The 26,292-nt window shown below is 41.7% G+C and overlaps 2 protein-coding genes across 3 annotated transcripts; one reads left to right on the top strand and one right to left on the bottom strand.

The window, feature by feature from the left end:
* Positions 1 to 66: 66 nt before the first annotated feature.
* On the bottom strand, positions 67 to 25,691 carry fndc4b (fibronectin type III domain containing 4b). Of its 2 annotated transcripts, XM_089001666.1 has the most exons (7): positions 25,090 to 25,687; positions 17,607 to 17,722; positions 8,638 to 8,739; positions 6,815 to 6,917; positions 6,002 to 6,091; positions 5,740 to 5,906; positions 67 to 1,699 (listed from the first exon to the last, which is right to left on the bottom strand). In XM_089001666.1, the coding sequence occupies exons 1-7, from the start codon at positions 25,175 to 25,177 to the stop codon at positions 1,658 to 1,660; spliced, it is 708 nt and encodes a 235-aa protein (XP_088857792.1). In that variant the 5' UTR covers positions 25,178 to 25,687; the 3' UTR covers positions 67 to 1,657. The 2 variants fall into 2 exon arrangements, with proteins under 2 accessions (XP_088857792.1, XP_088857783.1); XM_089001657.1 differs by lacking the exon at positions 67 to 1,699 and having other exon boundaries at positions 5,254 to 5,906; positions 25,090 to 25,691.
* LOC148903390 (uncharacterized) lies at positions 13,120 to 16,451 on the top strand. Its single transcript, XM_089001676.1, has 5 exons — positions 13,120 to 13,825; positions 13,917 to 14,018; positions 14,370 to 14,432; positions 14,864 to 14,905; positions 15,054 to 16,451. Exons 1-5 carry the CDS (start codon positions 13,675 to 13,677, stop codon positions 15,122 to 15,124), a joined length of 429 nt encoding a protein of 142 aa, XP_088857802.1. The 5' UTR covers positions 13,120 to 13,674; the 3' UTR covers positions 15,125 to 16,451.
* Positions 25,692 to 26,292: the final 601 nt, after the last annotated feature.

Below are 26,292 nucleotides of genomic sequence, written 5' to 3'. Positions count from 1 at the left end.
TTATGAACCGCCATTTGAACATTCATAAGTTGTATTTTATTTTTATATTCTTGAGATCCATGCTCTAGTGCACACTGTTCTCTCCACTAATAACAACTGCCTTTTACGATGTGACTATTTTAGAAACTTGTCATACACGTTTGAAATTCCAGTGGGACATGTTTGTAACGAGTGAGGTAAAACTACAACCATGCATTTTGGTGTGGCCTCGTAATGTTACTATAGGAGAAAAGTAGTTTATTAGCAATGGTTGATTTCATTCTGGGAGGCAACTGGCAGCCATTTTTCTAATGCTCCCTTCTCGTGCGTTGAGTTGTCATACTATTAAAGACAAATCATACATGTACTTTAACCTGGACATTAAAGATATCAAATAATGTTCAAACGGTTTTCACAAAACGGTATTCAAGTGTTCTACTTGTACAGCATAGCCATAGAAGCATTTTTTTGTCAGTCTCGCGTCATGATAGATCTCAAGCGACATCTGCTGTCCATATTTGTCATTGCGCAAAACAGCTCAAGTCCACCAACTTCAAGTTTAAATTTGAATTATTTTTAAATTTGATTAACTGTGCAATGCAACAGTTGTGGTTCCATCTTACTCCCCACGCCAGACTCGTCCAGTTATACAAGTTTCAATGAACCACGCGGGACATTTCAAGGTTATAAACGTCTCACATGCTAAGAACTTGGTCACATGGGGCACACTGTCTGGTGTGTATTTAGTCATACAGAGACCGTCATTTGGTACTTTTTTAAAAGCTTTCCCACCTCACAGAAGACATTCAGATTTCCTTATCAAATTCAAACCTTGAGTCAAAACACGCCCCAACAGGCCGATATTACTGGGAGTGTCCGACTACATTGTTTAATAATATTGATGCACATTGAGTCATAACACGCCTCAACAGGTATATTCATGTAAAGTGATTTGGTTATAAGAATCATAATCTTGTGCGATATTGATTCTTGTGTTTGAGACCATACTTGCCTTTATTTTACTTCTTTGCATTTTATAATTTTATATTGCTCTCTTTTCCCGGTGGTGGTAGGTGACTGAAAAGTCTGCCAGGAATATAATGCATTATTACCATTATAGTAGTGTTAGTACTCTAGGCATTGACCAAATGAAAATAAACTGTATAACAAACAAACAAACCAACACTTACATATGCTCAGCCAAAGCGAGGTGCAAAAGCTGCCCTGCACTTAGTAAAACACACACACACACACACACACACACACACACACACACACACACACACACACACACACACACACACACACACACACACACACACACACACACACACACACACACACACACACACACACACGCACACTAACATGCAAAATAACAACAATAGCAAGTAGATTTGTCTGTCATGCTTTCAGACATTCGAAAGAGCACAACTGGAAAAAGAAATCAACCTGCCCTTTTGGGCAGGGCCCAAAATGAAAACGCTGCACCCTCCACAACAAAGGGCCAAGTCTTTGTGGCAAGTTGACCTCTTCCAGGGTGTTTGTTTCTTCGCTGGAGTTTTTCATTGGCATTGAGAGTTCGTTGCTTTCCCATTCATGCCAAACTAGAAAATGGGCTTTTGTTCAAGCCCGTTTAGTTCCGTGAGATGGCAACTCTGCAGACCCTGGACAGCCCTCAGACTCGGATGATGCTGATGGAAGATGAGGCTCTGTGAAGCTAGGAGGAAGACAAATATATCAATGACATGTTTCAAGACTACCACATAGTACCAACCTTACTAAGGATATTGGATAGCATTGAATTTGCCTTTATTAGTCTCGCAGTGGAGAAATTTACATTTCACAGCAGCAAAGTTATGAAAGGAATGCTTGTGGTTAAAAAGCGAGAGCAACAAAGTGCTGGTAATTTCTCATTTTAACATTCAAGATACACACTCCAAAATGTACTTTGTCTCTCTTTGACGAGTCGTCGGAGGAAGAAGTCGAGGCCTTAACTCCTTATATCCAGCAGAGGGTAGTAGTATACTGTATCGGATAATTGCAAGGACGTGTAAAAATAACTTGCTTCAAAATCTAGGATGTGGTCAATCGCACATTTCAATCATTTTTGACGCTGATTCCCTATCTCTCTCTCTGACTGTCTGTCTGTGTGTCTGCCAGTTCGTCAGGCAGTCCTTCCGTCTGCCCGCCCATTTATTTATTTATCCATCCATCCATTTACCGTACCGCTTATTCCTCATTAGGGTCGCGGGGGGTGCTGGAGCCTATCTCAGCTGTCTTCGGACACGAGGCGGGGGACACCCTGAATTGGTTGCCAGCCAATCGCAGGGCACACAAAGACGAACAACAGTCACTCTCACACTCACACCTAGGGACAATTTGGAGTTGTCAATCTGCCTGCCATGCATGTTTTTGAAGTGTGGGAGGAAACCGGAGGACCCGGAGAAAACCCACGCGGGTCCGGGGAGAACATGCAAACTCCACACAGGGAGGCCGGACCGGGACGCGAACCGGCGACCTCTGCACTGTGCAGCCGTTGTGCTAACCACAAACTACCGGGCCACCCTTATTTATTTATTTATTTATTTATTTATTTATTTAATTTAGGGAGGGCATCTGACGTAAAAAACATTGCCAAAACAAATATGCGAATCAAACCACTGAATCCCATACCGGATCGGTCGCGGCCCGGGTTAACAAAGGCCGCCATTGGTACTGTTGACCTTCAGGGTGCCAGTGGAAAATGGACTACTGTTGGTCGAAGAAGGAGAGGAGTGAGGTGTGCCCGGAGGAAAAGAGAGAAATGGAACGCCAAGAGTATAGAACTAAGAGTAGGCACTTTGAATGTAGGAACAATTACAGGTAAAGGTAGAGAGCTGGTTGACATGATGCAGAGAAGGAAGGTAGACATTCTGTGTGTCCAGAAGACCTGGTGGAAAGGGAGCAAGGCTAGAAGCATAGGGTCAGGGTTTAAGTTGTTCTATCATGGTGAAGACAGAAAGAGAAATGGAGTTGGGGTTATCTTAAAAGAGGAGTTTGTTAGGAATGTCTTAGAAGTAAAACGAGTATAAGATAGAATGATGAGTCTGAAGCTAGAAATTGAAGCCGTAATGTTCAATGTTGTTTGTGGGTATGCCCCATCAGGATGTGAGCTGGCGGAGAAGGAGAAATTTTGGTTGGACTTTGATGAAGTCATACAGAACATCCCGAGAAGTGAGAGGGTTGTAATTGGTTGGAGATTTCAATGGGCATGTTGGCGCAGGAAACAAAGATGATGAGGAGGTGATGGGCAGGTTTGGACTCCAGATGAGGAACGCTGAAGGACAGATGGTGGTTGACTTTGCTAAGAGAATGGAAATGGCTATTGTGAATACTTTCTTTCAGAAGAGACAGGAACATAGGGTGACCTATAAGAGCGGAGGCAGAAGTATACAGGTAGACTACATTTTGTGTCAATGGCGCCATCTAAAGGAAATCAGTGACTGCAAAGTAGTGGTTGGTGAGAGTGTAGCCAGACAGCATAGGTTGATGGTGTGTCAGATGACGCTGGCAGTGAGGAAGATGAAGAAACCAAAGGCTGAAGACAAAATGGTGGAAGTTGAAAAAGGACGAGTATTGCATGACATTGAGGAAGGAGGTAAGACAAGCACTGGGTGGGCAAGAGGTCCTTCCAGATGACTGGCAAACTACAGCGAACATAATCAGAGACACAGGTCCGAAAGTGTATCGAGTGGAAGAAAGGTAGATAAGAGATTTGGTGGTGCAATAGGGAGGTGCAGGAGTGTATACAGAGAAAGAGGTTAGCAAAGAAGAAGTGGGACACTGAGGGGACGGACGAGAGTAGACAGCATACAAGGAGATGCAGCGCACGGTTAAAGTAAAGGTGGCAAAGGCCAAACAAGAGGCCTATGATGACTTGTATGCTCGGCTGGACAGCAAGGAAGGCAAAACTGATCTTTACAGGCTGGCGAGACAGAGAGACAAAGATGGTAAAGACCAGCAGCAGGTTCGGGTGATTAAGGATAGAGATGCCAATGTATTAACAGGTGCCAGTAGTGTGATGGCAAGATGGAAAGAGTACTTTGAAGAATTGATGGATGAGGAAAATGAGAAGGAGTGACTGTTGTGGACCAAGACATAGCAAACATTAGGAAGGATGAAGTGAGGAGGGCGCTGAAGAGGATAATGGGAGGAAAGGCACTCGGGCCTGATGATTTACCAATCGAGGTATGGAAGTGTCTTGGAGAGGTGGCGGTGGTGGTCCTGACTGGGTTATTCAACAAGATCTTAGATGGTGAACAGATGCCTGAAGAATGGAGACGAAGTGTACTTGTGCCCATTTTTAAGAACAAAGGAGATGTGCAGAGTTGTACTAACTACTGAGGAATAAAGTTGATGAGCCATACAATGAAACTTGGGAAAAAGTAGTTGAAGCTACACTAAGAGCAGAAGTGAACATTTGTAAGCAGCATTATGGCTTCATGCCAAAAAAAGAGTACGACAGATGCAGTGTTTGCTTTAAGAATCCTGCTAAAGAAGTACAGAGAAGGTCAGAAGGAATTGCATTGTGTCTTTGTAGATCTGGAGAAAGCGTACGACAGTGTGCCCAGGGAAGAACTGTGGCATTGCATGAGGAAGTCTGGAGTGACGGAAAAGTATGTCAGAGCGGTGCAAGACATGTATCATGACTGTAAGACAGTTGTGAGATGTGCTGTCGGTGTGACTGAGGAATTCAAGGTGGAGGTGGGACTCCACCAGGGGTCAGCTCTGAGACCCTTCTTATTTGCTATGGTGATGGACAGGCTGACAGACAATGTTAGACAAGAAGGTTGGATAGGATCAGGAATGAATACATTCGAGGGACAACTCATATTAGAGGCTTTGGAGAGAAAGTCAGAGAGGCCAGACTGAGATGGTTTGGACATGTCCAGAGGACAGAGGGTGACTATATTGGGAGAAGGATGCTGAGCCTTGAACTGCCAGGCAGGAGACCGAGAGGAAGACCGAAGAGGAGGCTTATGGATGTTGTTAAAGAGGACATGAAGGCAGCTGATGTGAGAGAAGAGATGCACAAAACTGGGTTAGATAGAGGACATTGATTCGCTGTGGCGACCTCTGAAGGGAAAAGCCAAAAGGAAAAGAAAATGTATTTATTTATTTATTTTTACTTGCACACATAATCTTGAGATGTTAGCATTTCATTGTTTTTCATTTGGAAATATGGATGCTAACATTCTTTGCAATTTATAATTATGGCATTTTAGGGGGAAAATATGTCTGTCTGTCTATCTGCCTGCCTGTCTTCCTGTCTGCCTAACTAAACAGCAAAGGCACTGAAGCAAAAAAAAAAAAACCCTCGGTCATTTCACTGTTGATCATTTGAACTTCTGCATAGAAAAACATTTTCTGTCTGCATTTAATGTATATGGTGATTTGCAAAAAATAGCTTCAAGTTCTTTATCAGTTGTGAGGTTTTGTAATCAAGGTTGTAAAATTGCAGTTGTTGGCACCATAGCAGTTTTACAGATACACATAAAAATGACAATGGAACAAATCTGTTGCAATGCTTGGTTGTAAAGTGCCGTTTCCAGCCTACCTATTTAGCTGTGATGACAAAAACTGTGGTTGCTAAGAGATCTGTGAAGCACCTAAAGAGGCTGCTCTACTTGTTAGATTTTTATCTGACACTAATTCATCCCAGAGCGACTGCCGAACAAAAGGCTTTGGGGAATAAGTCGGCAGCAATAAATTAATCACCCTGCCACTGTGGACGGCACCATTGTGGTAGATGGGTGAGCTGTTTGGAGATGCATTGTAGTAGGAGGAAGCAACTGGAACCAGCGGCCTCTTGGCCTTTTCTCGGGTCCCATTCGAGTCACTGTCCTTGATGATGTCGTATTGCCGGCAGAAGAGGGCAATAACAGCTAAGGCAAAAACATGCAGATGGGTGAAGTTGCAGATTAGAAGTTGAAGTGGATATGTGAGACACATAAATACAAAGAAGCAAAGAGAAGCTGACCTGCCCATAGAAGCAGCACGGTGGTGATTATGAGCAGCTCTCCAGTCTGCAAGTGAGGCGACATTCCCAACCCCTCCATTGCTGGTTCATCTGAGGACAAGCACACTTTTTTTAAGTCCAGTGCCAAGAGGCATGAACATAACCCATTCACTTTCAGATGATGTGCAAAACTGTGTCCACTTCAGTGCCAGGGTTTTTGTAATTTTCACTCAAATTGTAGGACCCACAGAATATTGAGTTTTAGGACGACATAAACATTCAATACAGTGTAAGAAATCTTAGATTATCTTCTTTCATTAGAAAAATAATTAATTCGTAAGTTATATGGGTCTGGAGTTATCTGAGCTTGAAGTGGGGGTGGCTGTACAAAAGACAAATGCTGCCCCTTGGTGAGAGGAACAAACATTGCCAGAGGTCTGACCCGATCTTGATCCGCACGCCCCGCAAAAAAACAAAAAACAAAACCCGAAAAAATTCGGGAATGGCGCTCCATCATGCCCTTCAATTCTCGAATAAATCCAGAATAATAAATGGCAGTGAAGGAGTTCACCATTCAAGGCAAAAAACTAAAGAATAAGGAACCAACATTAAGTGCAAGAATGCTCATTTTGTACTTTTGTTCCCAATAATCAAATCACTCAAAATTGTATTTTTGAGGTTCTGCCTGTCCTGCATGTTATTCCAAATCCAGAAAAAAATATGAGGCCAGTCTAAGCCTCAGTGTAAAAGCAATGAAGGCATATCTGCTCCGTGGGGTGAGTGGTGAAATTACAACTTAAATTTCAGAAATGAAAGAAAAAAACTCCACTTTACGGTGGTCATGAACTCCAGCAGGGTAGTGGTCGCTTCTTTCCAAGGTCCTGAAATGGATGGCACGACTGGGTTGGCTGTCACCATGGAGTCCAATGGACTGCACCTGAACACAAATAAAATGTAAAGGTTTTCTGTCGTCACACGTTGGCATAAAGACTGTTTTCGGAACAATTCATTTTGCCATACTCAAAACTAATTATCCTTACCTCTGCATGCAGACAAAACATTCAAGCAGTCTTTCAGAAGAACCCTATTATGTGAACGTCTGTGTAGTCTCTCAGTCGTACAGGAGTGGTCAATCCAGGAAAAGGTTTCTTCAGCCATCATCTGTACTTCTTTGAAGATGTCGGACGTTTCGCTCCTCATCCGAAGAGCTTCGTCAGTGAACTAAAGTTGTGCTGGTAACTCTGGCCCTATATATATTCCTAATGGAAAGAGGTGTTCTAAAAGGTTTAATTTAGACCGTGCTTCCAACAAACTTCTTAGGTCGTTGCCACTGAGGCTTAGTCATGCTAATGAGGTGATACCAGAGGTAATGAGGCAATCAGAGCCAGGTATAGACCTTTAGAGGTAATCAGATAGGACAAAAGAGGTAAACAGATTGGATTCAGGGAGTAGTCTACTGCTCCCCCAACCTCAGAGCAAGGACCTATCAGAGCAGAGGTATGGCACCGCCATCTTTGTCCATTAGGATTTTATATAGGGCCAGAGTTACCAGCACAACTTTAGTTTGCTGATGAAGCTCTTCGGATGAGGAGCGAAATGTCCGACATCTTCAAAAAAAGTACAGATGACGGCTGAGGAAACCTTTTCGTATCATGTGAAACCATATTCACAGGCTGTTTATCAGTTGGACATGAAGTTCTAAGTTCAAAATCCTATTAGCTCACCAGAGACAAGCCTAAAGTAGCTAACAGCTAAAATAACACATCGGCCTCAGACCATTTTCAGGCGTCACCATATGACAAAATGGCCGCTCCTTCAAAATGACAAAAACAAGGTGGACTTTGCTGCTTAACTCATATTCCACAAACTGAATAATAATCAGAAATTCTTGTTTAGACGTGTGAGGCTGCATTGAACAAAATATTGTCAAGAAATATTTGGATGTTGACTTTCCCTTGAAGAACAGGATCCCGGTGACGACCTTACGGTAAAACACAATAACCGGTGTCCACCTGTCCTTTTCCTAATCTGTCAACAGGTCCTTGAGAATAACAATACTCCAGTCCAGCATTTTTTTTCAAGGATTCCCACATGTAGTGCGATTGTGCTTTGCTGTCCAATGTGGACAAATTGCTGATGGTTGATAAGCTTTTCAATGACACTTCTGCTGGACAGATACTTGCTGATGACGACTATCCATGTACTCCAACTCGCATAAGGAACCATGTCAGTCTAGAGTCTAGATTAGAAACTCTTGCTCAGAGATGGCCAAAATAAATCCCGGAGCCCCCCGAGAGAGGAAAAATTGCTTCAAAGTAGACTACATCATTCTTAACCTTGATTGAATGAAACATACTAAAAAGAAACATGCAATATGGGTAAAGATACATAATTTATACATGTTTTTATATTGTTCTGATCTCAATATATCAATTATGAAAACGTCCACATCACAACATTTTGTCAAAGGCAATAAGACAAAGGGTTGAGAAGCAGAATCTTTTCCAAAAAAATCTCCTTGGGTATTTTGGAAAGCCCATAAAAAGTTTTGCAAAGTCATAGCAGCTTAGTCACATGGGCCCAACTGCAATAAGCAATACAAGATGTTGCTGTGAAGAAGGAAAGACAATGTGTGTGTGTTTGTGGGCATGTTCCACCTGCACACTGTAGTGTGTGTCCTCATCCAGGTCCCACAGCACACACCATCGACTTGATGTGTTTACCTCACGAATGGAGCGTTGCATCAAGCCATCTTGCCTCTGCGGATGACACACACATTGAATCAGTCCAACTCTCAAATCAAAAGTAAATGGGATGCACGAATTGTATCTGCAAGCAAGCGAGTGTCACAATAATTGTTTTCAAGCAACCAAAAAGCAATTCCGAACATTAATCTAACCTTCAAACTGATGATTTTTGTTGTTCTGCAAAAGATAAAAAAGAGGTTTTTCATCCCAGAAAGAGACTTTTTGTGTATGTGTGTGTGTGTGTGTTCTCGTTTGTGTGCCACGGTGGGGACATCAACCTGACTGCACTAAAATGAGGTCCCCACGGGCAAATTGCTCTGAGAGACTGCAAAATGAGGTCCCCACGGGCAAATTGCTCTGAGAGACTTCAAACCATGTTTTAAAGACGTTTCATGACATTTCCTAGTGTCCCCACGAGGGCATTCCAGACCAAAAAAACTGTGTGAGTGTATGCGACCTTAATGTGGCAGACTGGTGTACGCCAGGGATGTGTCCTCGCACCAGTCCTGTTCAACATCTTCCTCATGTGTGTGACACTGTTGCTCCATGAGAGGATCGAGAAGAACAGTGGGGTTACCATCGATTTCCGGCTTGATGGAAATCTATTCAAAATCAGGAGACTCCAGGCAGTCATGAAAGTAAGATCAGAGCAAGTCATCGGACTCCAATATGCAGATGACTGTGCAGTTGTGGCCCACACGCCAGAAGCACTACAAGCTAGTCTCTCAGCTGCTGCAGATGCCTATGGTAGTCTGGGCCTCTCTGTCAATGTGGAAAAGACTGAGGTAATCTGTCAGTGGGCATCCATTCCTTCAGTTCATCCACCAACATTCACCATCTCCAATAAGCCACTAGCAATAGTGGACTCTTTCAAATACCTGGGCAGCTTTCTCTCTGACGACTGCAGCATCGACAGAGAGATACAAAATCGGATCAAACAGGCATCAGCATCTTTTGGCAGATTTAGGAGGAGAGTCTTTCAAAACAAAGATCTCAAACTCCACACCAAGACTGCAGTTTATCGGTCTGTTGTTGTGTCAACTCTCCTCTACAGCTGCGAAGCATGGACCCTGTACAGTCGCCACCTCAGGATGCTTGAGGTGTTCCACATCAAGTGCCTACAATGCATCCTTGGGCTATCCTGGAGAGACAGAGTCCCCCGCACTGAAATACTCTGCAAAACCAACTGCAACAGTGTGGAAGCTACAGTCACCCAGCACCGACTTTGCTGGCTAGGCCATGTGATCAGGATGCCAGAAGAGAGCTTGCCACGTAAGGTGTTTTATGGCCAGCTCCATCTTGGCCGTTGCCTGGCAGGAGGCCCCAAAAACGCTATAAAGACCAGGTGAAGACTGTCATGAAAAAATGCGGCCTGAACCCGACCGACCCAGCTGGAGGACATTGCAGCTCAACGCTCCATCTGGCGGCAGCTCCTCCAACACGGCATACAGAAACTTGAGGAAGACCGAGGTGATCGACGGACCGGGAAACGTCAAAGGAGACATCATGCCAGTGCCATACCCACAACCCCAGTCAATGCCTTCACCTGCTCTACCCGTGGCAAGCAGTGTGGATCACGGATTGGGCTATACAGTCACATGAAATGGTCCCACAAGAAGAAGTAGACCTGGACTGTCATCATCGGACACGATGGACAACCTTAAGCAAGTTAGACATTGTAGCAGTAGAGCAATGAGCATGCAAAAACACATGTGCAGCGATGCATTTGGGCCGCCCCCATTTACGCATTTTGACAGCCGTTGGAGCAACTTTGTAACTCCACTGCGCCAGCACCGGCGCACGTCTATTACGATTTGCCCATATTGCTACATGATCTGCGCCTCATATGACGTACTTCTTTTAAAATAGCTAAAGAAACAAATTTAGTTAAACAGCAATTTAAAACTGTTCGTTTTGCTTGAGAGGTTTTAACTTTCGTCGTAATTAGCTGGAAACTGCTGAGATAATATAATCGAATAATCATTTATCCATGATACACTGCACTATTTACATTGAACAACATCAACATAAATGGTTGCATTATGGAGCGGGAGAACAGGAGTAAAACCCAAAAAGATATTAAACACAAACATATTTTCATTTTTTTAAGAAGCAACGGAGTGACAATTCATTTCAGCAAACTGCTGTTAACGATTCATATTTAGCGGATAAGGGACATTATTTCAGACCTGTTGCAGCACATTGGACATCTTCCAAGCAAAGAAATTTAAGTAGACACTAATGAGAAATATTGTGCTAAGTCTGTTCTCTTTGTCATCTCTGTACCGTAGCATATCAAAATAGCACAGCATTTATTGTGTAGTAACTTAAGAAAATAGAAATAGTTTGTTTATTTTATGTATGAATAAATTATTTGACTTGAATTAAAATTGTTTGTATATTAGAAATATAGATTTTAGACAAATGATGTTTTTTTTTAATTTAGAAATATCATGCTCCAATGAATGTATTTTGGTTTATTCCAATCAGTTTTGTATACTTGGACAATCTAGTTAAATCTGGCCCCATCCATTTTAGACTTTGGCCCCCTTTACAGACACAACCCTTTTTTAATTTCCCACATGCATCCTTGCATGTGTTCAAAATATACAGATTGATCCAATCAACCAGAGACAGGAATAAAAGTGGCAGCAATTGTAATCTCAGAATTTGAAAATGTTTCAAGGCTATTTATTGGAATTCTTGTCAGAAATAAGGTCAATGATCATTTAGTTCTTTGCATTGAATAGAGCAGATCAAGCCATTAACCAATATTGGCAGTTATGGCAAAAAAAACATGCAACAGTATTTCCAAAAGTGCCATGAATGACAATCAATAAATAAAAAGAAACAACATGATTCTTCTTTTCCTTTCGGCTTTTCCCTGATTAACATCTATTCTATATGAATGAATATATATATATATATATATATATATATATATATATATATATATATATATATATATATATATATATATATATATATATATATATATATGTTCAAACAAATCTGTGGCACCAGATGGAAGGAATGCGTGTCCTCAAAGTCCCTCAGAAACCTGTGTGAGGCAAAATGGAATGTTCCACAACTTCTGCCTTTTACCGAAGATGTGAAAAAGATGCATGAGTATCTTGAGGTCCAAAGACAGCTGTACCAAACAAAACTCAAAGAAGACACAAGTAGGAAACATTGGAGAGAACTTGCAAAAGTTACACTTTGCGAATTCCCCTTCTCTTCTCCGTTTTCAACCAGAGAAGAGAAGGGGAAGTTTCTAAGATGCCACTTAATGTGTTTACTTTGAGAGATACATCGTCGACACATCCGGATGTGGAGCTGGCTTTGTCTGACCTTGAGCGGAAACTGTGTCGGCACTTCTAAAGAATTGAAATACAAGGTAAACGAGGGCGAAAGGTTCCCATTCTCCTTATACCTGAAGTGCAGACATCCATGACGTTACTTGCCAATACTCGTCATGAATGTGGGATACTGGATGAAAACACATTCTTTTTTTGCAAGACCACAAGCCCCCAGTCACTTCAGAGAATCTGATGTAATTCGTCAGATAGCACTAAATTGCGGGGCAAAAAATCTGGAAGCATTGTCTTCCACAAAATTGAGAAAGCACATGGCCACAATGTCCAAAGTTCTCAATTTACAAGACAATAAAATCGATGAGAAGGTTTCTTCAGCCGTCATCTGTACAAAAGTGAAGGTTTCGGACGTTTCGCCTCCTATCCAAGAGGCTTCGTCAGCGAACGTTCGCTGACGAAGCCTCTTGGATAGGAGGCGAAACGTCCGAAACCTTCACTTTTGTACAGATGACGGCTGAAGAAACCTTCTCATCGATGGACCACTCCTGTACGACTGAGAGCTTACACAGACGTAAGACAATAAAATGGACGAGCTTGCTGACTTCCTAGGCCAGGGGTCAACCATCGTAAGGGGTCAACCTTTACGACTCAAAGAGCCATTTGGACCCATTTCCCACAGAAAATAAAACACTGGGAGCCACAAAATCCTTTTGACATTTAAAATGAAGACAACACTGCATCTTTTCATCATCGTTTTTTACCTTTATATATGCATAAACAATCTATAGTGTGTTGCATTTATGAATCAATGAACTGTTACAGAGAAGCAAAATTACATTTCTGCACGCAACAAAAACATTTTAAACTCCAAAAAAAAGACGTTGGGTGGAAGATTACTTACAAATATAATACTTAATGTCTATTTGAAAAAAAAAAGAATATTTGCAAAATGGCAAATACAATATTTATCACCTGGTTAATGTGATTTCTGCTCCTGCACCGCAGCGCACAGCCTCTGCACATCAGGGCTGTATCATCCACTTCATAAAATGATTTTCGCTCTGATCAGCCTTCCGCATCAGTTCCGAACGGCTCTTTTTCTCTCATCTCCATTCGGATATTTTTGATTAAAGGCTGTGTGTTTGTTCTGGAAATGTCTTGCGACATTTGACTTTTTGTTGTTTGCTAACTTCTCATTACATATTAAGCATACCGGTAAACCCGTCTCGTCAGCAGTGAAGGCGAACGAATCTGCCCACGTATCATTAAACGTTCTATTTTCTTCAGACAGTTTTCTTTTCTTAGATTTATCCATAGTTGGCCTACCTGGGGGTCGAAAAATTCAAGAAATCGTGCGCAATTTGGCGGTTGTGACCGGATATACGTCCACTGTCAATGGTTGTGACTTATATTATGAGCGACAAAAAAATTGAATACGTTTTATTTTGTATTATTTATAATCACCATAATCTTCAAATTTAGAATTACATTTTAAAAACGAACGAACTAAAATAATATAAATTAAATTAAATACTCATTATTTATTTTCTAAAGCCGCAGGGAGCCGCAGCAGGGGGGTGAAAGAGCCACATGCGGCTCCGGAGCCGCGGGTTCCCAACCCCTGTCCTAGGCCATGATATCAGAGTGCACCGTCAATTTTTATCGGCTGCCGGAGGGGACATTGCAGCTTGTAAAAATTAGCAAGGTACACATCGCTCTGGAAACGGGAAGTTTGTCCCAGTTTAAGGGCAAGCATTTGGATGAAATCAACATTGATCCCCATGGTAAGAAGACATCTGCATATTTTAGGAAATAATTGCACCCATTTATTTCTCTTCCAGCTGAAGTTTTATCTGTGTTTCCTCTGTTCCTCAGAAAAACTATGTGTTGACACTGCTATGTCAGGCACTGATGATGAGGACGATAAAGATATGACAAAATGTACTCTTACATCAACATCATCGCCACAATCATCTGGTATGTTTATGACTTATTTTTTTTTTTTAGGTTAACATATGTTTTGTTCAATGCCTTCCCGACAAGCAGTCACTGATGCTGAGACAGCAACATACCCACCCGAAATCCAGTTATGTGTTTGCTGTCGGGTATATTACAGACGGTACACATATGTTGTGTTTTATTTGTATTTACAATAATAATAATAATAATAATAATAATAATACATTACAACGCCTTTCAAAGCTCTCAAGGACACTTTACAGTCACAGACAAGCATAGGTAATATAATAAATAAAATACAATCACAAATAGAATGCAATAAATAAAATACAATTATACATGGAAACAAGAGACCTGTTTTTTGTGCAGGTCGGTCAGATGGGATAATGCTGCTCGTCAAGAAGGTGCCTCTACCACCACAGCAAACAAAAGGTAAACTGTTTCCTCTTGGTTCGTGACTGAGTTATCATCTGACAAGCAAAAGTGGTAGGGGTCTATATACTGTATGGGCAGGGGAAATAGGATACATTATTTTTGTTTTTGATTACCATAATGTATTGTTATCCTACAAAAAATGCTCTATATCTCTTCCTCCTCATAACATTCTGTAGGATATTTAGTATTGAACAACTTCAAGTTAATGTCGAGGGTGTATAGAAATCGGAATGGAATCTTTAAAATCAGTTTTCTCAGTAGTAAATAGATAAGCATTTCTTCATGTAATGTGAACCCTTACAAAATAAATTAATCCCACCAAATAAAATCTGAATTGCATTCAGACCTGCACCGTGAACATAGCACTGAAGTACATATTCCTGATTTTGTTGAACTCAATATATTTATTCTGTGTTTGCTACTAATAGGTAAATTGGATGGTAGGGCGGAGCTGGTGAAGATCTCTGAAGGTAAACTGTTATCTAGTGGCTTGTGATTGTGTTATCATTTGATGTATAAAAACTACAAAACTGTTACAAAACAGACCAATGATGACTTTAGACAGCACTGGCCTGCGTCTTAACTTTTGGAGGAATATTAATATTTTATTTTATATAGGGAAGGAAGAAGTAAAAATGAAAGTAAAAAGTGGACAGAAGAAGAAATCCACGCTGTGGAGAAAACCTTGATGGACTCCATCAAGGTCTCTCAATGTTCCAGGCAAAGACGAATGCATGAAGTGCATTAAGGCTTCACCAGAAGAATTGAAAGGGAGAACTTGGAAGGGAGTTAAATATTTCGTGAAAAAACTGCATTGATAAATTAATGAGAATGTCCACAAAACGCAGTTAAGGTTAGGTTCAAAACTAAGGAAAGGTTAGGTTTGGCAACTGGAACAATGCATTGTTTTTATGTATGTTATATGTGTCATGTGCACTTGTTTCTGGCACATTTTAATACAACACAGAGACAATAGCTTTTATTTCAACATATTGAGTGTTTTTTTTCTTGAATATTTGTCGACTAAACTTCTGGACAGACATACAGTAAAGTCTCGTTATATCGATATCAGATATATCGATAGTCCCGGTTATATCGATACTATTTCTATGCACGCACGGAGAAAATTGCATGCAAACAGGGTCGGATATATCGATAGTCCCGGTTATATCGATATTTTTTCGGACTCGCTTGAATATCGATATAACGAGACTTTACTGTATTTTGTCCAGCACTTTTATTTCAAATTTGAACGTTTTACACGCAGTTGTTAATATGAAAGCAATTTGTATTTATTTTCTTACCACAATGTCTTGAATGTTTGAAATTTCAGGTTGATGTATTTCAATTATTAAAAAGATCGAAGGCTGCCATTGAAATTGGTACGTGAGCAGTGTTATTTTACTTGATTCTCTTCAATCTATTTTATAATTGTCATGTTATTTAGTTTTTTTGTTCTTTTGACTTCAAGACGGCGCCGCGAGAGTGGCTGCCTTTCCAGCAGCTTCTGTATTTTGCTTTTCTACTTTCATTTTTTTCATAACTTTGCTGCTGTGAAATGTAACGTTCTCCACTGCGAAACTAATAAAGTCAAATGCAATCCAATAAATATGCAAGAAAACGTATGTTTGTTCTAGCAACTTAGATTGAAAATTGAGAAAATTAAAACATTGTCATTTAGGTCCGATCTGTACAGGTTGTTAGTCAATATGTAGTTAAAAGACAACATACAAATCTAAAAACTACACAAAGAGCACACCAAGTGTTGGAACTCAGCACATTTATGAAACAAAAATTTGCTGGCAGCACCAATGGGATGTAATTCACAGATAAATAATAAAGAATAGCACATTGAAAAGTCCAATACTGGATGCAGTCAAACTTTTGGTTGTGACAGAACCCGTCAGACCTACATCTGGTGCTTGATTATTCTGTCGGATATCGTGTCAGAAAATGGGAGGAGGCTTGGACCCAGTTGTGCATGTGAACAAAATATTTCACAATTTATGTGTTCAAAATTTAGAATTGTCAAAAAAGGCTCTAAATATTGTTTGTTGAAAAAAAATAAGCGCCGCCTGCTGGTAGTTTTGGTCTTACATGATTCGTTAAGTCCCTACGGAGTTGCGAAAAACCTGGAAAATTTAAATCAAGAATTATGCCATTTTAAAGTGATTTCTGAATGAGCACAGGCTAAAAAAATTTGGATCCTAAAATCAAATTTTTATGAGTTTCATAAATATGTTTGAAATTGGGTTCCCACGGGTCAAAACTTTTGTACACCATGTCCCCACCACGTGGCAAAAACGTGTGTGTGTGTGTGTGTGTGTGTGTGTGTGTGTGTGTGTGTGTGTGTCATGGAGACAAACTTGCGCAAGAGCCAGGCAGCCGCTTTGGGATTTGAAATGAATGCAGAAGCAAGTCAAGTCTTTGTCGGCAGATTTCTTTGTCCTGCTTCTCCTTCTTGCTAAGCAGCGTGTGAAAGCAAAAATTGATTTTGAGCTGGTTTTAAGTTCCGACTTGATTCATAGTTGGAAACACTAATTTAAAACCTCACCTCTCATTTAAAACCCGACTATTAAACTCAACACGACTTTGACACCCTCATTTAAAATAAATAAAAGTCTGACCCCTCCCTCTATTTCAAACACCTACTTTGACACCTTATATCTACTTTATATCCTTCATTTGAATCCATGAACCTACTTAAAACCCTACGTAGAAACCCAAGGGTGCTGTAATCGTGGTGACCAGAGTGGCCATTGTTTACTGTATTTACAGGACATGCAATATGCATATATGAATATTAGTATGTAGCACAAGCAGCGAAAAAAATGACCACAGGCTCTAGACTGGACACCCGTGATTTACTGCCTCTTCTATAGACCTCATTGTGTGTTAAAGGTACAACTAGTGGTTGTCCTATTTTAATAGGGGTGTTTGGTTTAGAAGATAAACAGACCCACTGACCTTCAAGAAATCAGGAATGAGAGCAGATAAAGGTGATTTGAATTAGGGACCGATTGGGATTAATGAGGCATGTGACGACAATTTCATTTTGGTGACCCCCGTGACAGGGAAAGTACACCCAACCTGATGTTGACTACCAAACGCTCTGTCTCTCCCTCATTTTACCAGGAAAATCAAATCTCCAAACAGACAGACAGACAGTACCTGCTGCGAAATGGCATAGCCAATCACGGTGTCTCCAAGAGGCACGTTCCAGGTCACCCTGGCCGAATTGGCTCGAAGCTGGGTCACCGACACGTTCACTGGGGGAGCTGGTGCAGCTGTAGCCATGGTTACACACACACACACACACACACACACACACACACACACACACACACACACACACACACGCATACACAATATTATATTAGCGTTAATATTTTCAGATTTTCAGGATTATATAGATTGTTTCTGATACATAAGGTCACTTTTTCCATGGTGGCTTTTCCACGATAGTTTTGGCAAAGCTTATGTATCTCCCCCAGTCAAGGATGACGCCTCATACTGTCACGGTTTGCGAGGTGGTGATTGTTGTGGATCCCAAATAAGCAGGCAGGAGGGAACAGCAGGTTGTATTTGACAAATTGTATTAAACTAAAGTCAGCAGGAACAAAATGTAAAACATCAAAGTCATCCGAGAAAAGTACAAAGTATTAAAGAAAACCATGAGTAAAAATATGCCAAGATGAAACAAACCTGACAGGGTGAAGCAAACACATTCACAGTACAATGACCCGACACGGAATGGTCCTGCCAGGAGTTCTTTTAACTGCCACTGATTGGAACGACCAACACCTGTGCAGCTGCAGGCGGGGCGGACAGCACCACCCGTTGGTCGCCAACCAGATCGTGACAGTACCCCCCTTCAAGGGACTGCTTCCAGAAGTCCCAACAGTCTCCCAAAAGGGAGGGAACAAGGTGGAGACGGCAGCCATTGCCTCTCCAGCAAATAAAAGGCGACGGGACTCGGCCTGACGTGGACGTGGTACGGCAATTCATACTCGACGAAGCATGGCACAACGTGGACGTGCTCTTCCAGGCGCAGAATGGCAGCCTGGACCGGAACAGGATTCCCTGGATGGGAACAGGTCTCGGCCGGACGTTGACATGGCTTGTCGACTGCGACTCATTCAAACAGTCATGCGACGAAGCATGGCCTAACGTGGACATGCACTGCCCGGCACAGGGGAAACGAGACCAGTCCTCAGCACCTGCGAGATCCAGCGATGAGTGGGGTCTCCGCCTGACGTGGAGGCGGACGTGGCACGGTTCGTCGTGGATGTGGCTCAATTCAAACATACACGACGCATGGCTGGACGTGGGCGTGCACTGTGTGTCACCCTGGTCGGCAAACTGGAAAGAGGTCTCGGCCTGACGTGGATGCGGCACGGCTTGTCGTGAACGTGAGTGTGACCGTTTTCACACAATCACGCAACGAAGCATGGCTCGACATGGACGTTACACTGCCAGGCACAGGATGGAAATGAGACCGGTCCGTTAAACCTGCGGGATCCGATGGTTGGTCGGGTCATTCTGTCACGGTTTGCGAGGTGGTGATGGTTGTGGATCCCAAATAAGCAGGCAGGAGGCAGCAGCAGGAATGGTCGTGCCAGGAGTCCTTTTATCTGCCACTGCTTGGAACGGCCAACATCAGCTGCTGGCGGGGCCGACAGCGCTATCTGTTGGTCGCCAACCAGAACGTGACGGTCTGCCACTGATTGGAACGACCAACACCTGTGCAGCTGCAGGCGGGGCCGACAGCGCCACCCGTTCGTCGCCAAACAGATCGTGACATATAATGATGTCCAAAATGTTTATTGTGGAACACCATAAAAACTAAGACATTTAAAACAACAATCGACATTACTACAATGTGTTCCACAAGACATACAATAAATAAGCAAATTAACAACGTACCGTGTGCACCTTGTAAACCGCAAGTAGACAAACTTTAATGACATAGATTTTATCATTCCCTTTCTATGGCGATTTGTCTTGCAATTTGTCTCGTTCTGTCTCTCACTCTCTATGGATTTCTCTCTCACATCGAAACATGTGACACAGAACCGGAAGTAATCAAGACACAATATTATAAATAAAGTATTGAAGACGATTTTGAGAAAAACATACATGTCAAGGTTCACCTCGAAACGTTAAAAACTTTTATGAAACAACAAGACCAAATAAATTGTTTTTTTTTTTGTCATGGCAAACAATGGCAATTTGGCGCCAGTTACAGCTTGACACACGAGTGTGTCGTTAAGAGCACTTTTCCCCCCCACTGATCAATTCAGTTCTGGTTTATCCTGACGGTTGTTCCAAATATGAACAAAATGATAATATGAAAAATAGAAAATGTCACATTTAGTTCTGAATCAAAAAAGATAATTGCCATATTTCTGGCATGTGTGATTTTAGCATCCCCATTGAAATGAGAGAAGAGAAAGGCAAACGTATATTGGTGACTAGCTGGCAAAACATTCTCTGGATTCGTCACATCACGGCAGCAAAATTCTGACACTCCCCTGTATTGAAGTTGCAACACACACACACACACACACACACACACACACACACACACACACACACACACACACACACACACACACACACACACACACACACACACACACACACACACACACGCACACACACACACACGCATGCACACACACGTACACACACACGCAAGCACACACGCACACGCACACACAAACACACGCTGCTACCTGCCCATTACGAGAACGAGTTCGATACAGACAGACAGACAAAGAGGATGAATATTGGCCGAACATGACATGGACACTGAGTATGAATATTGTCGGAAATAATTCAATATTTTGAGATGGCAAAGACAAAAACATGAGTCACAGTGAGATAAATGAACTTAGATGGAGGTGAGATCAATAATGGAGAGAGTCATGAAAAAGCTTGAGATGATTGAAAAACCTACATGATTGATCAATGAATTCATGTGAAAGTGCGGTAGCAGAAGCACAAAAGTAACCCTTTGCCCGCCTTCATGTCACGTGCAAATCCAATTCACCTTCAGTTGGCTTGTAGTTGCTTACTAGCATGACAGAATATCAAGCACTGCAAATTCAGCCTGCTTTTGACTTATTTTTCCCCCCGGTACAGAAAAATAGACATGTGACTTTCATTTCCTTGTTGACTTTTCTGTGTGTTCCGCTCAGGCACAGTCCCTCAATCAGAAGGAACAACCAGTACGCTGGTCAACTGGGACAGCCTCATCTGGCTAATGGCTCTCCGCAAAGGATGAATGTGCGTGCGCTGCTTGCCCAAAAGACAATGAAAGCTGCGCATGCTGATGTAGATACACTATATCAAGAAATGAGATTGGATTTTTATGAACCTTCTTGACGGCTGACAGGAACTTGGTGATCATTCCAAAATGTCTGCCTGCATCACAGCAACTGCTGACGCCACTCCTTCAATTGAGTCGCCATTCCATTTGTTCAATGAATGCTGCCAATCTCCTCTCAAACACCTCTCAGCATGCTGCAGTGCACGTTTCCCCTACTGCAAACTACCACCGCAATCGCCAACCTATTTGCTTTTTGTCCATGTTACTCCGTGGCACATACACTGAAAAAAATTGTGTTCGGTTCACTCAATTTAATTTCTTCAATTAGTTTTTCACAAAATAAAATATTTTGAATCCATATAAATTTTATATCTGGATCCAGATGAGTGTTTTGTGATGAAAAATAATGGAGTAAATTCAGCGACAACAAAATTCCACTGTAGGAGGTATAATATTTGAAAAACAAATGTATTGAATTTACTCTGTTGTATTTTGTCAAGTGGTTGCACAAATGAAACCCATATCGATCCAGATATGTTTTTTTAAAGAAATTATATTGTCTACCCTTAAAGGACAACCCACACCATTTTTTTGTTTCCTAACTGACATCAGAAAAACGTTTAATAGCATCTAAAATACCCAAAACACGCAGGCTGATGTTTTTAGCGAAATGAAAAACACCAATAAAAATAACTTCAAGTGTCCAAAAACGACTTCAAAATTAAACCGGAAATGGCCAGTTTCAGAAGGCCCCGCCCCTTTGTTCGTGACGTCACGCCAAGACGTCTTGCCTTGCTCAAGAATCAAAACAATGGCTTCGCTTTCGGAGAAGATGCTTTCTTGTTACTCATCCTGTCATGAATATGATTCAAATAGTTCTGAAGAGGAAAGCATAAATGTTTGCAATCGATTAAAGGAGTCCTCCCATATCAATTCGAGCCGTCAATGGCATCTGGACTGATATGTAGTGTCCCAGAAAGTGCAAAAGATGGCACCCAAGCTCCGTTGGAAATGGGCTGATTTGTTTGCTGGGAATTTGTGTCAGCGAATATCAAATAGTTGTCTTGGTGCAACACACACCGATTCACCATCGTGTTATTTATGTTTCCTTCTAATTTCGCCATCAACACAGATCAACACAAAGTTTTCAGACCAAACAAAGTACCGCAAAATGCATTGTGTGTTGCTTTCTCGATCAAGGGCGTTCCAAAGGTGATGTCGCGTGGGGATCGTCATCAACTCGAAAACAAGACTTCCTGAATATTCAGCGCGAGTCTCAAAACGTAAAATATAGCTATATGCGGTGGAATCTTTGTAAAATACGCTCAGTAGATGTCATGATCTGGTTGGCGACCAACGGGGGGGCGCTGTCGGCCCCGCCTGCACCTGCACAGGTGCTGGTCGTCCCGATCAGATTGGCGACCAGCGGGTAGCGACGTCAGCCCTGCCGGCAGCCTCGCAGGTGCTGGTCGTTATAATCAATAACACTTAAAAGGACACCTGGCACGATCATCCGGTGCCGATTCATTGTTTGTTTGCTGCTTGGTTGCAGCATGCATCGTGTACGTGTTTGTTTAACCTTGGCGGGCGTTTACTTTTGGTTTTCTTTTGCTACTTTGTATTTTTTCCATTCAGATCATTTTGATGTTTTACATTTTGTTACTGCTGACCTTTATTTTAATACAATTTGTCAAACAACCTCCTGCTGCCTCCTGCCTGCTTTTTGGGATCCGCACCCGCCATCACCACCTCGCAAACCGTGACAGTAGAAGTCATTTGAAGTGATTTTACAAATTATGGACACAACTTGTCTGGAGTTTATTAAAAAAAATACTTTCATAGAATACGACCATTATCACTACAACAAACATACATAACATTGGTTCACTTGTTTGGCTTTGGACAGGCAGTGCGGGTCCGGTTCCGACGTGAATGGACCGTGTGTACATGTGCCCTTTGGTTGACCAGCGTTCAGTTGTGGGAATGCTTTTTCTTTCTCTTAGAGTCAGCTGGCTTAGGTTCCAGCTCCACATAGCCCTCAACATGACACGATAAAACTAGGTTGGTACAATAAATGGGCAAGCATCTGCGAGGTGCCAATGCTTCTGAGGGAAGATACAGTACCTTGCCTTCTTTATGTTGAAGAAGGTGAAGTCTGTACCCTGAAAGCACTTCCTCTGCTGAATCAATATTGACATTCGTGAATGCAGATTAGCCTCCATCTGGTCTCCATTGATGGACTCATCTGACACTGATGCTTTGCTCAATTGACTGTCAAGAAAGCGGAAAGCTGACCGGTTGAAATATACACCTGTTGTTTTGCATCGCAGCTAATTAAAAGGGCCAGAGAGCCAGTCAGCAAGATATATGTCTTTGGAATCTCCCTGGTGGACAATCAATTCCCGTTTTGACATCTTTAGCACGGCTGTTTTTCTCATTGAAATATGAAGGGATAAAGTACCCACTTGACTCAAAAACAAGTGGCTACTGCTACTGCTGGATTCCATGGGAAAGAGTTGCTGAAAAACCAAAACGACAGATTTGATTAATTTCTGACTTTTCATAGGGAAAAAAGAATATTGATGAATTGATACTTGATGGGTTTAAAATGCTATCATACTATATATCAGTGTTTGAAATAACGTCTGCCCAGAGGCCCGGGGCGTAAAAAATTTACGTCAGGCGTACAACTTTCAAAACGTCTCAGTCCGGGTGGCCGTCAACTTCTTCACGGAAAAACCCCCGATTATTTTCAAATCAAACGTTTGTTTTATTCAATAAAGCAAAAGCTACAAGCAAACCGCTGCAAGTTATATGGACTCCTCTTTCGAAGCTTTCTAAACTTTCAAGTACACTTTTTGGTCACAGCAGCCAATCAGAAGCCTGTTTTGTGCTTCGGACTATACCGTGACTTGAGAGTTTACTTGAGAGTTTGGAAAGCCGCTTAGAAAGAGGAGGCCATGTGGCTTTGAGCAGACAACGCAACGCAAACATTGCATTGTGCACCATGACAACAAGCGACATACATACATACATACATACATACATACATTGGTGTGCAACAAAACAATCAAGCTGCAGTAAGAAAAACTACACAGGGTGACAGCTGCTTGGAATATATGTGACAGCATCTGCTGTTTTTTTTTTTTTTTTTCATCCCCGAGTTCTTGTCAGATGTGCATCTGGGGAGCACACTGTCTGATGTCTTGTCTCACACTTAACTTGACTCACAGTACAACCGTGGGTATATTTCAACACTTTTTAGATATTGTCAGACACACTGCAATTAATCATTACCTCAAAACCCTCTAAAATATAACTACTGATGACCTTATAATTACAATGCATGATTTTGCATGCATATGACAATACCCAGAATACATTGCTGGAGCTCATGAATTCTGACTTCCAGCTGCCTTCAATGAACAACCATCTCATACCACATTCCGTTTCTGAGTTATTGTAGATATTAATACCTCAGTTTGTAGAAGTGCTTTGACAGAAATAACATTTTAATCCAAAATTACATTTCCGCTCATTTATTAATATTCAAAGTTTGTGTTTTACAAAAAATAAAAAAGTACAATTCAGATGTCCAATTACCTATTTACTTACAATGCTGACCAGTAAAAAAGTGACAGAATGTTATGTTTGATCGGTTTCTGACTTCTCAGAGGAACCTAGCAAGCCACATAGGCTCTAAATGAACACATTCAGTTTTTAATTTAGAATGGTTTCCTTTATTAATTAATAATGGTTTACATTGGAAGCGCACAACAATTGAAAGAGTTTGCATTAAAATGCTTTATGGTGCTAATGACAGTCGGTCGATCTATTGTCTTTCCAAGCCTATCCTAAGAAGTATCATTTTTTTCCTGCAGAGGAATGTCAATACACATCAATAAGAATTATACTGACCTCGTCTCAATTTACTCACAAATTGACTTGCTCAGTATGAATAATGAGCCTGATATTTGAACACAAAGCCCGCACCGTCACAGGAAGCCATGGTATATTCTATTGTTTGAAAGGCAACAGGTGAAAACACTGTTTTATGGTATACCTTCTGTCGTCAAATGGAAAAGCTGCAACCTGCCAACGGCAACTAGGCTACAATATGGTCCTTAAAACTGATTCATATTGCGTTTTCAAAGGTTAATTAAAGGTTTCAGCGGTATTGGCACAACATGAAAATTGCAGTACATGGGAATCACTGCATCCATTACACAATGCGTGTGTGTGTGTAGCCTATAGCAGCCACTACTACTGGACTAATTGCAGCCAAACACACGAAGAGGTTGACAGAGACAAGACACTTACTTCCGTCAACGATCAAGCATCCCATCATCATCATTATGATGATCTTGAGCGGCAGAAGCCTGGTGTTCAGGTGATGAAAGGCGATCATAACCTCCTGTGTGTGAGGGCGCGCACACGTCTGAATACTGGGCGCGCACCTTCCACGTCTACCTTTTGGCAACACTAACGAGATGCTTCTTCTCAAGGTCACCGCATGCTAACAGGCGTCATCTTCGAAATAAAGTAATATTTTAACAACCCAAATTAAATTAAGGGGGAAAAAGATCTGCGGAGTCTTTCTCCTTGGGTGGTTTTCCTCTTGTCCACTCTGTTATACTGTCGATCAGTGAGTGTGCGACCGCAAGTCTTTCTTTTTTTCTTTCTCTCGTTAAGAACAGGTAAACGCGAGGATTGATGTTTGTTCGCGAGAAGAGAGGATTGTGGGTTGGTCAGAAAAGCGCGAGAGATGCAATGGATTCGATTTGGAGATAAGACGAGGATGCATTCAGCCCATAGCTGCTCTGCATCCGCCACTTAATGGAAATGCGTGGAAATGAGGGAGGGCGCGTGTGGCGAGTGAATGGAAGGAAGAGTGTGTGTGCGCGTCACTGTATGCACGAGAGTGTTTGTGTGCGTGTACGTGTGTGTGTGCGTGAGCGTAGGCGTGGGCACAAAGCTGCAGATGGTGCCACCAGAGATCTTTAATTCAAAGATTATTTCCATTGAAACCCACGTAACCATATTCTGCATTTGTTCTGCTCCTGTGTTAAAACAAACCTAAAAAATAATGTTTTTTAAAAAAAGTATCCCAGCTTTTTTAATGGGGAAATATACTGATTAAAAATATTTTATCAACCAAAAAGAGAGAGATTGAGTGGCGTGTCATTTTTGTTACAGTGGATTTCAAGATGTGCCGTGAACACACCCTGGTTATGAATGAATAATTTATCATGACACGGACAGGAGACTCCCGCCTGCCCTCCAGGTCGTCTTTCTTGTCGCTGGAGGCGTCTCCGTTTCCATCTTGTTTGTAAACACCCGCGGCGCTGCAAAATGTCTTCCTCTAGATTGATTTGGTGCAAGCGGGGACAAGATGGATACTTTGGGGACTTTTAGAGATGGGTGAGTCTTGATTGGAAAAAATGTTTAACTGGTAGCTTGTACAAATTTAAATTTGCTGCACGTCTCAGGAGAAAGTCATTTCCAAACTTCGCAGCAACATTT

This window comes from Hippocampus bargibanti, linkage group LG01 (genome assembly GCF_051943395.1).
Source record: "Hippocampus bargibanti isolate YZ-2025 linkage group LG01, ASM5194339v1, whole genome shotgun sequence".
In the NCBI taxonomy this organism is placed as follows: domain Eukaryota; kingdom Metazoa; phylum Chordata; class Actinopteri; order Syngnathiformes; family Syngnathidae; genus Hippocampus; species Hippocampus bargibanti.
Note: the sequence above shows the minus strand (reverse complement) of the source record. Positions and strands in the feature narration are given on the sequence as shown.